Source organism: Pelophylax lessonae (assembly GCF_965119305.1).
Source record: "Pelophylax lessonae genome assembly, chromosome: 2".
NCBI lineage: Eukaryota > Metazoa > Chordata > Amphibia > Anura > Ranidae > Pelophylax > Pelophylax lessonae.
Window position 1 is genome coordinate 305,304,158 of NC_138769.1, and position 17,418 is coordinate 305,321,575.

Below are 17,418 nucleotides of genomic sequence, written 5' to 3' on the forward strand. Positions count from 1 at the left end.
TGACAGATGCAGCCCCCGCTCCTCTATTTTGGGGTTGTTTGTCTTCCTGTACTGCTTGCTACGAAACTGATTAGTAAGCTCTAAGTGTCTGAGGGTAATGTCGAGAGGGACAGCCCCTAAGGTGTGTCTAGTTAAAGCTTTTTAATGAAGTTTCACTACCTAGCCTGCTCCTGTAGAGGGCACCATTACCCAATAGTGATGAAAATTGGAAGAGGCTGTATCTGTCAGAGGACTCAGAGAATAATTTTACGGTAAGTTCTTACAAAAATTATTATTATTTTATTTTTTTTGCAGTAACTTCAGGCCCTCCTCATTGAATAAATATATTCTGCCTTTTCATTAGCTAAGGAACCATTACCTTTTACTATTTATGCATACTTTCTGTTTTCATTTTTATCTACAGGCCTAGCATGTCTGGCTTACACCTTGTCAAGCAAGGTCGAGAACGGAAAAAAATTGATTTACAAAGAGATTTTACAGTAGCTTCCCCTGCTGAATTTGTTACTCGCTTTGGAGGAAATAAAGTAATCGAAAAGGTATATTTGATTTACCATAGTGATTCTTTTTTTTTTTTTTTTTTTTTTAGATAATGTTGCCATCAGCCCCACCATTTATGAGCTAGGCTAAAGTTTTGGGTTGGGAAACTATGCAATTTTAATTTCTTTCTTGTCTTTACCAACTAGGAACAGCAATATAGCACCAATGGGCATATTTGTTTAATGAACTATTTCTAGTTTTCAGGTCCTCCTCTGCCAAGTCCATCATTTTGTTTCAACTATCTATTTTAAATACTACCCTATCTTCTAAATTAGTAACATGAGACATGACAAGAATATGTTCTACAGACTTTGGCTTGACAGCTTACCTACTGAAATATTTTTCTTCATATCTCTTAAAATATGAAAATGTAAAAATTGAAATACTTTAAAGCCCATTTCCCCAAGCCATGGACAGGAATACCAAAGTAAGGACACACTTCAGGAACACCACACCCTTCTCAATTAAAGACTGACTTCAATTTTTGAAACATGTTCTATTATGTTCCATCTTTATTTAGGGTGTACCATGTTTCAGCTCATGCCGCCCTGGTTTGACCGTGGACGGGGATCTTCTCCCCGCTCAGCCGACATGGTTGTGTCAATCACTCACAATTTCCAGTGAATGAATGACCTATAACTACCGTCAGCCACAACGACTGATGGCTTGTAGTTCTAAATGAACTGCGAAGACGCTGATGAGCGCTTTCATACTTCATTCACAAGCCCTACAGCTTTCAACAGACAGCCTGTTTGAAGATACAGACAGAAAGCTGCAGGGCTTGTCAACAGAAGCCTGATCACGGGTGAAACCTTTTCCTAGCTCTTGCAGTAAAAAATAATAAATTCACATTTTTTTCCCCTCAAAAATATGTTTATTTTTTTCTGAAAGCTTAACTTCTCCTTTAACTTCACCCTACGTGGTGTCAAAACATTTCAACTGGTCCAGTAAATAAAGCCAATTGAAGGTGAACTTCCTTATTGGCTAATCTTGCGGAGGGTGCTTCCCTTCACTGTTTTGATATCATAGGGGCTTATGATAGGATGCACTAAATGTCATATTTTATTTATTTTGTAACAGGTACTTATAGCTAACAATGGAATAGCAGCAGTAAAATGCATGCGCTCAATCAGACGATGGTCCTACGAGATGTTCCGAAATGAAAGGGCAATACGGTTTGTTGTCATGGTGACGCCTGAGGACCTGAAAGCAAATGCAGGTTAGTGGTATTTACTAATATCCTATGGTTTTTAATAGGATTTCTTAAAAAAAATGCTCTATTGGATTGTGGTTTGTATGTGTAGTATTATTATTACCCACTTTCCAAAACCTCCTAACAACCAACATATTCCACTCCTCTTTCCACCACCCCTAGTTTGAAGTATCTTCTCCAACTAGGAATTTCTGTGTTTTTAGGGTTAGAATGTAATATCAGATTTGTATTTGTAAATCAGGAAAACCTGAAAAAGTCTGGAAAGAGGCAAATAGGTCACCATTAAATAATCAAATGACATGAGCAAAAAAATGTACACGTTGATTAATTATTCATTACACAGTAATATTTTGACAATGTGATTTATTGGTGAGTCACTTGGGTATTGAATTAATTCTTTTGCTTTTTTTTTTTTTTAGCTTTAGAGCAGTCATATTTCTATGTTCTTTTGCACCTTGGCATTCTATTAGCCTATTTAGTAGCTGGGGAGTGTATTTAGTAGTAAGATCAGGGTCCATTTGGCACAGGTATTTTGGTATTAAATAGACTGGGGCTAGCAAGCTTTAGCTAGAAATTCTTTTACCACACTAAGTTCCGCTATTTTAACTAATTTTAAACAATGTTTCTCTATCGCTCATTGACAGACGTAGTCTTCTTGATTCTCAAGAGCTGGGTTATGTTGTCTCCGCAGGAGTAGGACTAGGCAGAAAGACAAAACGTTCTGGCTCCACCTTAGGGGCAGTCCCTGAGGGTATATCCTCCCTCTCTCTGCTACAGGGAATCAGTTTTTTTCTGTCTAGTCAGGAGTAAGGACCTAAGTTCCTTGCTGGGATCTTTTGGTCCTGGCAAGACTTTTTTCTTTAAGAAAAAGACATTTTTTAGGTAGTTTTCTCCAGTGTTTTTTCCTGTGAGATCTTCAAGCAAAAATGCCGGACTGGGCGACACTTGTGGTCACCCCAGCCGGCCTACGAGCGCGCGCAGACCATGGCATTGCGCTTGGTCGGCCGCGACACATTCAAGTAAGTATGCGGGGCCGGGCGACGGGCTGGATGTTGAGATCCAGTGGTCACCCCGGTTTCTGCCTACGAGCGCGTGCAGACCAGAGCTCCGCGCTGGGTCGGCCGCGACGGAGTCCCAGTGGAGGGACTGACCTTGCGAGTTAAAAGTCTCGCTTGGACGCCAGGAACCAGAGAGTCGAGGCGTCCGGAGTGGTCCACAAACCCCCACCCCGGTGGAGAGGGTATTGTGAAGAGAGGGTGCCTGTCGGTTCGGTATGGTGAGTAAACGTTCCCTTTTTTCCTCGTTATGAGGCAGTATGTATTATGGGCCCCTCCATATATGGTCAGTATATATCTGATACTTACAAGTCCCCCTTGTAATACAGCATGTGTTTGTGGGAAGTGGACTTGGTTTAAGAGCTAACACTCTACCCAGCAGACTGTAACATTACAGCAGACATAGGAGGTATAATCCTACCTTATGTGTAGTGTATCTCCTGTAGATCCATATATCGCCTCTTAGCAGAGATGCAGGTGGATGTGCTGGGAAAACGATTTCGGCGGTCCGCCGCCATTTTGCCGTAGACCAAATGCATGTATGTCCTCAGGTCACGCCGGCCGCCATGTTTTTGGAGTCTTATGTCTCTTCTATGGGGGCGGCCATGTTTTGTGAGCCCAGCTACCTCGTGGAGAGCTGGGAACGCCGGAAGGCGTACACAGGGGGCGGAGCCACGTCCTTCTACCCGGGAAAAAGCAAACAGCTCCTTTCAGTCTGTGTAAGACAGACGCTGACTGCAGTTGGTTGGAAACTGCACTGCATCGGTTGGTGAGCCTTGGGGGTCCCTCTCTCTCTCTGTGGGATCGAGAAGCAGGTACTCTGAGGGGCGCTATTGCGCTAGGGGGAGACACACAAAAAAAAAAAAAAAAAAGAAAAAGTTTTTTTGTTTGCTGGCAAAGGTGTCCTGAATTAACATGGACCCTGCCACTCATGTATCTCCTCCGGATCCCCTCGAGGGTTCTGCGGGATCCTCCAGCACCCCATTGACAATTGAATCATTGTCAGCTATTATGGAAACTTTTGTGTCCCGGGTGGAAGTGGCTTGTCAGGGACAGGGCGCAAGAAAGCGACCCCCGCCTAACCCCATATTATCTGAAACCTCGGATTCAGACTCTGAGCCCATTTCTGCAGTTGCAGGTACTTCATCTGGGATTGGTGTCTCGGGTCCTGTCTCTTCAGACAGTGAGGAGGATGTTTCGGCATCCGCCATAGCCCGAGAGGAAGCGTTGGTAAACGCACTCATTGTATCTGTTCAAGAGACCTTAAGGTTACAGGGTATTCCATCGGAAATAGCTGAAACTGAAATCCCTTTTGGGACTAAAAAACGCATCAAAGTGGCGAAGGTTTTTCCATTGCCCAAATGTTTTGGCAATCCAATCGAAGAAGAATGGCGTCTGCCAAAACGCACTTTTACTATTTCTAAACGCATTGACAGGCGTTATCCGTTTGAGGAAACCCTTATTAAGAAATGGACAGAACCACCTGTGGTGGATTCACCAATTGCTAGATTGAATAAAGCCACGGTTATTCCTTTAGAAGACGCTCCGTCTTTTAAAGATCCAGTGGATCGCAAGATAGAAGCTATGTCTCGCACCATGTTTTCCTTGATTGGATCAGCTTTCAGACCTATAATAGCTATTGGTCTGGTTTCGCAGGCTGTAACTGAATGGACCAAGTGGTTACGCCGGGACTTAGAAGAGGTCCCTCAGGCGGTATCAGATTTGTTGGAACAAATGATACAGGGGTTACAGTTTGTGTGTGATGCGGCGTTAGACGCCACTCCATTATTGGCGCGAGCATCAGTCTCAGCAGTGGTTCTCAGGCGTACACTGTGGCTAAAAGGTTGGTTAGCCGACCAAGGTTCCAAAAAAGCATTGGCTAATATCCCCTTTTCAGGAGAGCGTCTATTTGGAGCCAACTTAGATGAGATCATTAAAGATCTCACGGGTGAAAAGAGCACCTTTTTACCGCAAAATTTTAAAGGTAGAGGAACTCGTCAAAGACGAGGGCCTTCTTTTTCTGCTCACAAGAGGTTTTTTCGTCCCGCGGGTGAAAAAACTAAGTCCTCCAAAGCTCCTGCAGGAGGCGTCAGGGGTCGTTGGTCGGGCAAGCAAAAGCCCGCCCCCTCCAGACCTGAAGATAAACCATCCAAAGCCTGAAGGTGCTCCCCCACCCATAACTGGGGTGGGGGGACGTCTTCGCCGGTTCCCGGATCCATGGCTTTCCAGAATTCCGGACAAATGGGTTTGCGAAGTCATAAGGTCAGGGTACAAGATCGAGTTTCGATCTCTCCCACCGGCGCGATTCTTCACTTCCAATATCCGACTATCCTCAGATCGTTTAGAAGATCTGCGGAGAGCAGTCACAGATTTACTACAACAAGGGGTGGTAGTCCACGTTCCTTGGACAGAACGGTTTCAAGGGTTTTATTCAAACCTATTTACAATACCCAGGAAAGAGGGCAAAGTGCGTCCAATTCTGGACTTAAGAGCACTCAATTCTTTTGTCAACATAAGAAGATTCAGAATGGAGTCCATTCGCACAGTAGCAGCCTTCCTGCATCCAGGGGATGTCCTAGCGTCCATAGACATCAAGGACGCCTATCTTCACATTCCCATTTTCGCAGGACATCAGCGGTTTCTACGCTTTTCCGTAGAAGAGAACCACTATCAGTTTGTGGCGTTACCTTTCGGTCTCGCCACGGCTCCGCGGGTCTTCACTAAGGTGTTGGCCCCAATGTTGGCACTTCTGCGCCAAAGAGGCATATCGATCCTTGGTTACCTAGACGATCTTCTGCTTCATGCAGAGTCTCCTCAGACCTTGCTACAAAACATAGAAATTACTATGATTTCTTTACAGGAATTCGGGTGGCTGGTGAACCAGCAAAAGTCATTTCTGGTTCCCACCCAGAGGCTCGAATATCTGGGTCTAATTTTAGACACAGTCAAGACAAGAGTTTTTCTTCCGGTAGGGAAACTCCGAAAGATTCAATCAGCAGTCCAGTTGTTACTGTCCAACAGCTGGTCTTCCCTTCGGACTTGCATGAGGGTTCTGGGGTTGATGGTGGCTTCGTTCGAAGCAGTCCCATTTGCCCAGTCCCATACCCGAATTCTTCAGCAAGAGATTCTTCTCAGATGGAATCGGAATCCGGAATCCCTGGACAATCAGATCCGATTGAGCAAACAGACCAGAGAGTCTCTGGTCTGGTGGCTTCGGTCTCCGATGCTCAGCCAGGGAAAGTCATTTCTGCCAATATATTGGACGATAGTGACCACGGATGCCAGTCTATCCGGATGGGGAGGAATTCTCGGTCAGTTATCTGTCCAGGGACTTTGGTCCCCGGAAGAATCCAGGTTACCGATAAATGTATTGGAACTGAGAGCGATCAGACTTTGTCTGATTCACTGGACCGAGCAGCTCCAGGGCAGCCCGGTTCGGATCCAGTCGGACAATGCCACGGCCGTGGCTTATGTCAATCACCAGGGGGGCACCAAGAGTGTCCGAGCGGCCAAAGAAGTGGCTTGCATTCTTCGCTGGGCGGAACGATTTGTTCCAGCAATCTCTGCGGTGTTCATTCCGGGGGTGGAGAATTGGCAGGCAGATTATCTCAGCCGTCAGACTCTGGATCAGGGGGAATGGTCCCTCCATCCAGACGTTTTCCACCAGTTGTGCCTACGGTGGGGCACCCCGGATGTGGATCTGTTGGCATCACGATTCAACAGGAAAGTTCAGAGATTCGTGGCTCGCTCCCGCGATCCTCTAGCAGAAACCGCAGACGCACTGATCGCCCCGTGGGGGCAATACCAGCTAATGTATGCCTTCCCTCCTCTCGCGTTACTGCCAAGACTTCTTCGCAGGATAGAGGAGGAAGGAATTCCAGTAATTCTGGTAGCTCCGGACTGGCCTCGTCGAGCTTGGTACGCCGACATGGTCAGACTGGTGGCGGGCGTCCCGTGGAGACTTCCTCTCAGGGAGGATCTACTGTCTCAGGGACCGATCTTCCATCCTGCTTTACGATCGCTGGCTTTAACGGCCTGGCTATTGAGACCCAGGTGCTGAAGGACAAAGGTTTGTCAGCTTCAGTTATTCCTACTCTAGTTGAAGCAAGGAAAGCGACTTCCAGAAAGATTTATCATCGCACATGGAAGTCCTACATTGCATGGTGTGAACCTTTGGGGTTCCGTCCTCGGGCTTATTCGATTAGTCGAATATTGGCTTTTCAGCAACAAGGGGTTGAGCAGAAACTGGCCTTGAGTACTATCAAGGGTCAGGTCTCAGCATTAGCCATCTTCTTTCAGAAGCCTTTGGCTACTCATTCCTTGGTGCGGAATTTCATCCAGGGGGTGTGACATCTGGCTCCGCCAGTGCACGCGCCGTTACCCCCCTGGGATCTTAATCTAGTGTTGTCGGTTCTTCAGAAACCTCCCTTTGAAGATATTAGGGAGATTCCTCTACCTACGTTGTCCCAGAAGGTGGCCTTCTTGGTGGCTATTACTTCTGCACGCAGGGTGTCAGAACTGGCCGCATTATCTTGTCGTTCACCATATCTGGTGGTTCATAGAGATAAGGTGGTTCTTCGTCCGAATCCATCCTTCCTACCAAAAGTGGTTTCAGAATTTCATCTGAATGAAGAAATTGTGTTACCTTCCCTGTGTCCTAAGCCCAGTCATCCTCGGGAGTTTGCTTTACACTCCTTGGATGTGGTCCGGGCGATCAGGGTATACTTGAAAACGACAGACTCGTTTCGCAAGACGGATTCACTTTTTGTGATCCCGGATGGACCCAAAAAGGGGTTGCCTGCATCTGCCGCGACCATTTCTAGATGGATCAGACAGACGGTAGTACAGGCTTATTCTATTAAGGGTCGGGAGCCCCCGTTCCCTGTTAAGGCGCACTCCACTCGGGCACTTAGTGCGTCATGGGCCTTTCGCCATCAGGCGTCAGTGGTCCAGGTGTGCAAGGCGGCTACCTGGTCGTCGGTGCATACCTTTACTAAACATTATAAAGTTGATGTAATGGCATCGTCTGATGCCTCGTTTGGCCGCAAGGTTTTGCAGGCCGCAATTTGAGGAGACCAGTGGTCTACCTCGAGGGTTTTTTCCGTTGGAAAATTTTTTCTTTAGTCTCATTCTTTGTTTATAATGAGCCTTTAAAACTTCTAGTTTGGCACCGGTTGGGCCTTCTAGATTGGATTTGATTTTGTCAATCCCACCCCTCATTTGTGGCACTGCTTCTGGATGTCCCAGCTCTTGAGAATCAAGAAGACTACGTCTGTCAATGAGCGATAGAGAAAAATGGATTTTTGTAAGATCTTACCGTAAAATCCTTTTCTCTTAAGCTCATTGACAGACGTAGTACCCGCCCCTCTATCATTGAGTTGGGTTGGGTTAAATTCTCTGTACTGCTTTAAAACAGAACTGATTCCCTGTAGCAGAGAGAGGGAGGATATACCCTCAGGGACTGCCCCTAAGGTGGAGCCAGAACGTTTTGTCTTTCTGCCTAGTCCTACTCCTGCGGAGACAACATAACCCAGCTCTTGAGAATCAAGAAGACTACGTCTGTCAATGAGCTTAAGAGAAAAGGATTTTACGGTAAGATCTTACAAAAATCCATTTTCTTTACATAGAGAATTGAGAAATATATACTTTTTAATATAAATACCAAAAAGGCATGGTTCTCTTTGTAGAATATGATTTTTTTTCAGAACATACTTTTGTGACTAATAGCATTCTTTTAAATTCGATTCCTATTTATTTATTTTTTATACAGAGTATATCAAGATGGCTGATCACTATGTACCTGTACCCGGAGGACCGAACAACAATAACTATGCAAATGTAGAGCTTATTCTTGATATTGCTAAAAGGATCCCTGTACAGGTAATACAGCCTTTCCTTAGAAGGATTCTAAATAATAAGATTGTGTCAGCCTTGGCATTCTTATCATTTCTGTTGAAGGAGCCACATTAAATAAAAATCTTCACATAAAGTTCAGATTTTCATCCAGTCATTGGTGTTGTGTACCTCTCCACCCCACTCCCTTTTGTTGGTAGTTGGAGTACCTTTGCTTGTGATGAAGGAGAGATATTCTCAAACACCTCTTGCTACCTTTCACATACAAAAGGCCTAATGTAAAACATTTTTGGCACTAATACGTTTCTCAGAGCCACTTGTCAGATGTGATTGTAAAGGTGGCAAAAAGAGAAGTTACATAGTTGAGGTTTTGGGAATCATACCCAGACCTGGTGCACACCAGTGTAATTTTATATGCAGCTTGAGTCCCACAGAACCGCATGATACTGGAAATCACATTGTTTTCAATGGTGTCTGTTCACATCAATGCTGCTCAGCACAGAATGATTTTGAAAAAGATTCCTGTTCTACTTTGGTAGAATCCAAACGTGATTCTGACCCCATAGAGTATTCAGACCTTGTCCAAGTAGCACCCAAGTAGCACTACATAATCGCACTGAAAGTCAGATCAAAATCAGATTGCAACAGTGGGAACCTAGCGCCAATGACCCTGTGATTGCCACGTTGGAGTCCACCTGCCGATTTAACTCAAATTAAAGTGTATTTCCACTTTAGCAGTCAAATTTGAGAAATCCCCACTATGTTTTATGGGTTCCCATTCACATAGCATACCTAAAAATAGTTTTGAGCAAGTCTTACTTTTCTAGTCGTTTCTTTGCAGCAGGTTTATACATCAAACTGTATAGGGAGATTGCAAGCTATTCTGAACAATTTCTAAGTACAATTAGAGGTACAAACTGAGGGATCTTTTTTTTATTTTTTTTTATAGTGCATTAGCATACAATGTACCACCCAAGCCTTTAGATCTTTAACCCCCTTGTTAGTATGGACTGTATTCATGTCTAGTTTATGGCACTTTTCCACTGCATGGAACCGAACGGTTCGGCTCGCTTTTGCGCTTTTCCACTGCATGGTACGGTGTTTGAACCCTTCGGTACGGTACGGCTCTCTTAAACAGTACCACCTCGGTTGTGGTTCCAAGAGGGCCGTACCGGTACCATATCCCACAATCCTTTGCATGCAGCCTTGACTGTTTGTCACTACTAGCCACTGATTAGTCAGAGAATCGTTGTTATCCCACCCACTTTACTCTAGTGGAAAAGCAAACCGTACTGAACCGTTCCAACACCGTACCAAGCGGTACCATGCAGTGGAAAACCAAACAGAGCCAAGCAGGGCCGAGTGGAGCCGAGCCGGTACTTGCAGTGGAAAAGTGCCATTAGAGGACAGTACAGAACAAGTTAATCATGGTAAACATGACATCATATCCCTATCCTTAACATTATATAGAAGGGGAACGCTAGACAGGATTTTTAACCAATGCTTAAAATGAACCAGACTAAAAAATTGCAGTTGTGATTTTCTAATATAGCTAGAAAGTGCAGTTGAAAGAAATGCTAGCAAAAACCACACTAGAGGTTCGCCAATTTGGAAAAACCCTTCTGCCGATTTTATTTCCTGCAAATTTTGTATTCTTTTTAAATTTTACTATACATGGTTGAGATTATCTATCTGAACACAAGAGATGGTAAACTGACACCTGAAATGCAGCTTGGGAAAACTTGCCAGCCTCACGTGACCCGCTCATTTTTGGCAATTTAGGACCATTTCAAACAAAAAAAAAAATGCAGCTCACAAATGAAAGCCTATTGTACTATAGTACCATTTTGTATTGTAATTCAGATAACATACATACAATAGTAAATTATGATTGCCAAGGCAAGAAGAATTTTAAGGGAAGAAGCAGTTTCCCAACTTAATTTAATTATTTTTCGAATTGAGATACACATCTCTATGGAAATCTTTAGTAACTGAAGAAATTACTACTCTGTCCAGCCATCTCCTTGAGGTTTTGGATATTGGAATTTGTTACATTGGTCTTTTATTAAATTACCTTGGCCTTACCTAAAACATTTTACTTTGCCAGTGATGTACCCCTTCTAAAAAAACAAAATTTCAACTTGCAGGAATTTAGTGTAGCCACCCAAAGAAAATAGAAACTGTGGGATTCTCTAAATTACTTAATGGTGTTTGGACCCTGTCGTCAGATCACCATTTCCACAAAAATATTCCTATGAGATTATATGTGAATTTAACATATTTTATCCATGTTATTTACCTGTAGAAGCTTACCTTGTATAGACATCCAAAAGCCCTGGGTTGCTGCTGGAAGGCACCATCTTAGATGTGATGTCAGCAGGACTCAGTGCTGTCACTCAACTGCTACTTTATAGTATTCCCTTACACTTCTCTCCTGGAAGCTACATAAAAGGCTACGATGTAGGGAGGGAGGTGCCAAGGAGCTGGACCAACATAGACAATAAGGGCCATGATGTGCAAGGAGGGAGGGGGCTATGCTAAGGAATTTACGCACCTAAAGAATTTAAATTTCCTTGCAAGTTCTAAGGCTCATAGCAAGTGAATGCAACATTTTTTTTTTCATTTATGAAAAGGAAAAACACTACAAGTAAGAATTTAAAATATCAGTTTTGCTGTGCTTTTGCTTGCGATGTTGATTACCGGTAGCTATGTTTTGATAATTGTAGTGCCCGCCATTCCTAGTCTACTAAAACTGTTGGTTGCTTGGCCTCCTTCTGATGTTCTAAATGTAATCGTGTTAAGTTATTGAACAAGTATAGTGCAATGTATATCGGCAGGAATTCAAGACTTCCATACTTATATCAGGTCTGTTCCTCAGAGTGCTGTAGTTGAAGAATTTTCATGGAAGCCAGGGAAATGGGCAATTTTAGAATATAATGGACTATATCTTTAACGATGGGTTTCATATATTGAGATGGGAAAGAGGAATGCTAGGTAATAACCTACGGCAATTAATGTATAGTTTAGTACTTTGATCTTTGATTCCAGTAGACACAATAGTTCTTAATCAAAGAATGAACAGTGCTGCATAATATGTGGGCACGTTATAGAATGATGGAAAAAATAATTTAAAATATCCCATCAAGTCAATACAAATAAAGATATTTATGTTCATGATAACAGAGTTATATTTCTATTTGTTTGTGTGGAAATTATTGGTTAAACATTAGGAATTATATATAGTTCATAAACTGGCCTTTTATATATTGCTGGGTAGTTAATGCTTCTGAAAAATATTGATTTGTTTTTTTCCTTTAGGCTGTGTGGGCTGGATGGGGACATGCTTCAGAAAATCCCAAACTGCCTGAATTACTGCACAAGAATGGCATTGCGTTTATGGGTAAGAACTGCAAACTTTACATTTTTAAAGGGAAAAGTAAACTAATACGTGTTCGTATTGTTAAAAAATATGTATACATAACAGAAACTTTGCATTTAATTTTTTCTTTTATTTTGAGTCCTGAAAATCATTCCAAGTGGGAATTGGTACTTGCCCCATATATGCGTATTTGTACAACGTTAGGACACATCTAGTTATGCTGCACTATTGCAGCATTCTTGCAATTATGTTATATAATTGGCTGTGGGTTTTTTTTTGTTTTTTTTCGGTGGGTGTGTATATACAGTGTGTGTGTGTATACAGTATATATATATATATATATATATATATATATATATATATATTCTGTTTAATAAGCCTCTTTACTGTCATTAAAAGAGCTTTTTCTATAGAACTTATGCAATGGTAAAACACACTGGGAATGATTTATCAAAGAATTTGAGAATTTTCATAAAAAAATGTGTGAAGGTTCACTGTAAGTATCCATGTGAGCTTGCTTATGTGCCTAGGTAGACATTATCAAAATTGCATATATACTTAGATTATCATTGGGCAATTGTATATTATTATTATTATTATTTTTTTTTTGAGGAGGGGAAGGGATGAGGGGTGGGAGGAAGTAGAGGAACCAGAGAGAAATGAGAAAAGGATGAGGAAGGGGGAAATGGTATATCACATTTGAACATTATTCAGTAGAGACTGCTTCAGATTTTATCACGGATATTTTGGTTCGGTGATTTGTTTAAAGTGGTAGTATACCGCTTTTTGCGACTTTTAACTACAGGTAAGCCTATCATAAGGCTTACCTGTAGGTACAATAAATATCTCCTAAACCTGCACGGTTTAGGAGATATTTGCACTGCATGCAGCCGCTCACGCGAGTGGCGCATGCGCTCTGAAGGTCCGGCGGACCTTCAGCATTCCTTGCCGGGAACTTGCCGAAAAATGACTCCCGCGCGAATGCGCGGGAGTGACGTCATCGCGGCTCCGGCCAATCACAGCGCCGGAGCCACCGAACCCGGAAGAGATGCCGAGGGATCACGTCAGCTCCCACAGCGGTGTCCGGGGATCTGTGTCGGGGGTTCGTTCTAAGATAAGTGTTTCATAATGAGCCACTATGCGATGCATACTAGATCATTATGCCTTTGTCTTGCAGGGTTTTCTTTTTTTTAAGTATACTACCACTTTAAGCAAGAAACCGGTGTATCCAGCCTAAGGGGTGATGATTGCAAGCCTGTGCCATTAGATGGATAATGTTGATGGTTTCTTTTGGGTACCTCAACCCTTCAAAAGCAGGCCTCAGTTGGGAGGATGTTGGTATTTAGAAGAGTGCCAGTGTTCTGCAAAGGAGTATCATATAGTGTATTGAAAAGGATCCGTAGTTATCTGGGTAATAGTGAAGTTATTATTCTTTGTATTCATTTTTTAGTTTGAGAACCCCTTTTCCCCCTATTCTCCTTTTTATTTTAATTTTGTAAATTTCGTAAATGCTTTAGTCATTTATATTAAACTTTATTATATTTCTAATAAATAACTACCATTTATTGTACCAAAGTTTTAGTTTCCATTTACAATAATGTGGGGTATAATTTGTACCTTTTGAATAAAAAATAAATAAACTTACATACTTGCCTATGTGGAGGCAGCATTCATCTAATGCTGAAGCTGTTTCCTACTGCCTCTACACTAAGAACTGAGCGATCAAAGACCACTGGTGGGGGCAGGACTGGCTGGCTCAGGCTGCCAGTGGTGATCCAGCTGCCAGTCAAGGCATCTTGGCAGATCCCGACATTATCTGTGACGTCAGCTGAGAACAGGCTTTAGCCCACTGTCGGCTGGATCTGGGTCACAGGAGTGCAGAACTACCCTGATGCAAAGGGGAAGTATGACCAAAAGAGCTTTGGCCATACTTTATTCATTTCAGGGCTAACCGACACCTTTGCCCTCCCTATTCCAAACGGACTGATCGCTTTTTGGAAAGAATGGAAGAGTCGTTGTAGACCGTGTCGCATAAACTAGGTTCAAGTCTGCTGATCTAAGGTCTGTGGTGGGGACAGGTAATCCCTGAGTAACAATCATCCGAGTTACATACGACTCATACTTAAAGCGGTGTTCTACCCAAAAGTGGCACTTCCTCTTTAGGCCTCCTCCCTGGCTCCTGTTTGTGAAACTGAGCTTTTTGGGAGGGGGGGGGGGGGCAGGTACCCGATTTAGACAGGTACCTGTTCCCACCTCCATTCTGGTCCCCTTAGGTGGTCGAAGCGGAAGTTCTCCTTCCCAAAGTAGAGATGCCAGTGCTGCCGAGGGAGTACACAGGGCGAACCCAGGTGGGGTGAGTACACTGCTGGGTTGTGGGACAGGTGAGTGGCTGTTTATTATCAGTCAGCAGCTACACTTGCTGACTTTTTTAATAAACAAAAAATGACTGGTACTCCGCTTAAGAACAGAGGCAGCGTGACAACACGCTGGTCTCGGAAACCAATGGGTGGCCATCTTGCTGCTCACCACTTGCTGCCACCTACTGTCTGGCAGACCTGTCTACAATTCCGCATCACTGCATGGCCAGTTAACCCTTCCCCATGCTCTCCAAAACTTAAGCATATGTTCTGTAGGTTTGTTCTTTAGTTTAATTTGCATGTAAGTGGGAGCAGGTACATTTTTTAAGTAAAAAAACAATCTTGTTTGTAAGCCTGTATATAATGAGGAGGTTATGCGGAGAGGATGCCTTTAGCCCCATAAGTAAAATTATTTTCTGTTATCCGTAAAGCGGAGCTTGCATAAAACTGCAAAGTCTGCTTATCCTGTGGCTTACAGCCCCCCCCAATTGCTTTGTTTAGCTTTGGTGGTGTCACTGGGCCTAAGCTGTCTTGAAAGCTGAGGATTCTTGAATAAGGTAAGAAGATGCATCAGTATTGTGTAGTAGTGCTTTCTCATGGGATTTGGGGTTCTTAGCTTTCACAGGATCCAGCAGGAAAGCCCAGTGTTGCAAGATGTTAAAGTATTCCTTGTTTTCTTTGTATTTCTGTCAGACTTTTTAACAGGGAAATGGAGGGCAGACTTTGAATTGTCATGCAAGTTCTGGTTTAAAAATACATTCAAATAAAACAAATCTTCAAATGCAACATCAGTAAGAGCCTCGTTTTGTCTCTAAAAATACAATATACACTTTACTAAAAGGTGTCATCAACAAGCTCTAAATGGGTCATAGATGCACTATATTACCAAAAGTATTGGGAGGCCTGTCTTTACACACACATTAAATTTAATAGCATCCCAGTCTTAGTCCGCAGGGTTCAATATTGAGTTGGCCAACACTTTGCAGCTATAACAGGTTCAACTCTTATGGATCTTGCTTTGTGCACTGGTGCGCAGTAATGTTGGAACAGGAAGGGGCCATCCCCAAACTGTTCCCACAAATTGGGGAGCATGAAATTGTCCAAAATGCTGACGCCTTAAGAGTTCCCTTCACTGGAACTGGAACTAAGGGGCCAAGCCCAACCCCTGAAAAGCAACCCTTCACCATAATCCCCCTCCATCAAATGATTTGGACCAGTGCAAAAGCAAGGTTCATAAAGACATATATGAGCGAGTTTGGGGTGGAAGAACTTGACTGGCCTGACCTCATTCTGATAGAACACCTTTGGGATGAATTAAAGTGGAGACTGTGAGCCAGGCCTTCTTGTCCATTATCAGTGCCTGACCTAACAAATGCGCTTCTTGAAGAATAGTCAAACATTACCATAGACACACTCCTAAACCTTGTGGGCAACCTTCCCAGAAGAGTTGAAGCGTTTATAGCTGTAAAGGGTGGGCCAACTCAAAATTGAACCCTCCAGAGAGAGACTGGGATGCCTTTAACGTTCATGTGCTTGTAAAGGCAGGCGTCCTAATATAGTGTATAGAAGATATGAAGGCTTACAGTGGTCATCACTTTGTGTTTTTTATTGCATCCTATATTTTGTTAAAACACCTGTATTGTCATGTGGGTTTTCTTCCTTAACTAAACTTGAATTGACATTCCAGCGAGAAGTACATTCAGTTGAGCTTTCTTGACCAGCAGTCCTAACCAGTAGTATAAATGTTTTGTTTTTACATACTTTCTGCTGTTTTTCAGGTCCTCCAAGTCAGGCAATGTGGGCATTGGGGGATAAAATTGCATCCTCAATTGTTGCCCAAACAGCTGGAATCCCTACACTCCCCTGGAGTGGCAATGGTAAGCACATACACTTATATTATTTCATTTTTTTGTACTAGTTATATTTATTCACCACAAATCTGTGAAAAAAATGTAGGCAGATAAAGTACAGGGAGGATGGTTTCAATAATTCAATTAATATATATATATATTTATTGTGGTTATGTTGTTTACAATAAAATAACATACACAGAGCAGCATCAGTATACATAAATGGGTAACAAAAAGGGAAATAAAGAAAAAAAAAAAAAAACGAATATACACAAAAGGTGCCATAGAGATCATTAATGACAAACATGTAGCCATCATATTGACGTGTCAACTTCAAGTAAAATAATGGTTTAACAAGAAAGATATAGTATTGAAGGTTTGGTATGTATGGAAATGGATAAACCCCAGGCTGATTGGGATTAAATAGTGCTTGCTAATAGAAACTAGGAACAGGGAAATTGTAGGTTTAAGACAATAAATATTCATAGAGCTAAAATGTTACCAATAAAAATATATCATTAAGATCAATAAAATCCATAAATAGTACCAATAAAAATACATTATTAAGAAATAGTATACCCAATCAATATCATAAAAATTAAGTCAAAAAGGTGTCATAAGGTGCATAATAGTGCAAAAATAAAGTCCAATAAAAAGTTCATAAGTGACTTGGTGAAAGTTGATTACACTGCAGTGCAAAGAAAAGTGCAGGTGCTCAGTGCTGGATCCTCCTATGGTCCAGAGCCGATCGAGTGATTTTAGGATAAGTAGGATGTAAGCTTACCAGATGTAGTGGGTCTGAGTTACCTTACGGCACAAAGACCAGTAAAGCTTGATGCCCCTCCTGGCCTCAGATGCGGTACCTGCTGGGCTTATCCCTCACCGACCGAGATCCCTTCCTAGACAGGCGATATCCTCAAGATCCGGTTAGGGAAAAAATAAATGGCTCCAGATAGTGTAGTACCGTTTAAGAAGGTTTATTTCCAAAATAGAGATCAAAAATACACGTATAGTACAGTTAAGAATAAAGCCGCACCCGCTATCATAAAGTCTGTAGCGTGGAGAGCGGTATCCCCCGTACTGCGTTCCAGCTGACTTCCGGGTAGGCGGCGTGCGTTCCACCTGACGCGCGTTTCGTCAGAGCGTATGACGTCTTCAGAGGTCTTCACCTAGA

At 42.7% G+C, this 17,418-nt stretch overlaps 1 protein-coding gene across 4 annotated transcripts in view; it reads left to right on the forward strand.

Annotated features, from left to right (window-relative positions):
- The window catches only part of ACACA (acetyl-CoA carboxylase alpha), a 525,165-nt gene that overhangs the window by 37,014 nt on the left and 470,733 nt on the right, over positions 1–17,418 (forward strand). For all 4 annotated transcript variants that reach the window (XM_082245775.1, XM_082245776.1, XM_082245777.1 and 1 more), the window contains exons 3-7: positions 404–536; positions 1,618–1,756; positions 8,576–8,685; positions 11,977–12,058; positions 16,173–16,271. In XM_082245775.1, coding sequence (XP_082101901.1) covers positions 404–536; positions 1,618–1,756; positions 8,576–8,685; positions 11,977–12,058; positions 16,173–16,271 — 563 coding nt within the window. The remainder of the gene's footprint in view (positions 1–403; positions 537–1,617; positions 1,757–8,575; positions 8,686–11,976; positions 12,059–16,172; positions 16,272–17,418) is intronic.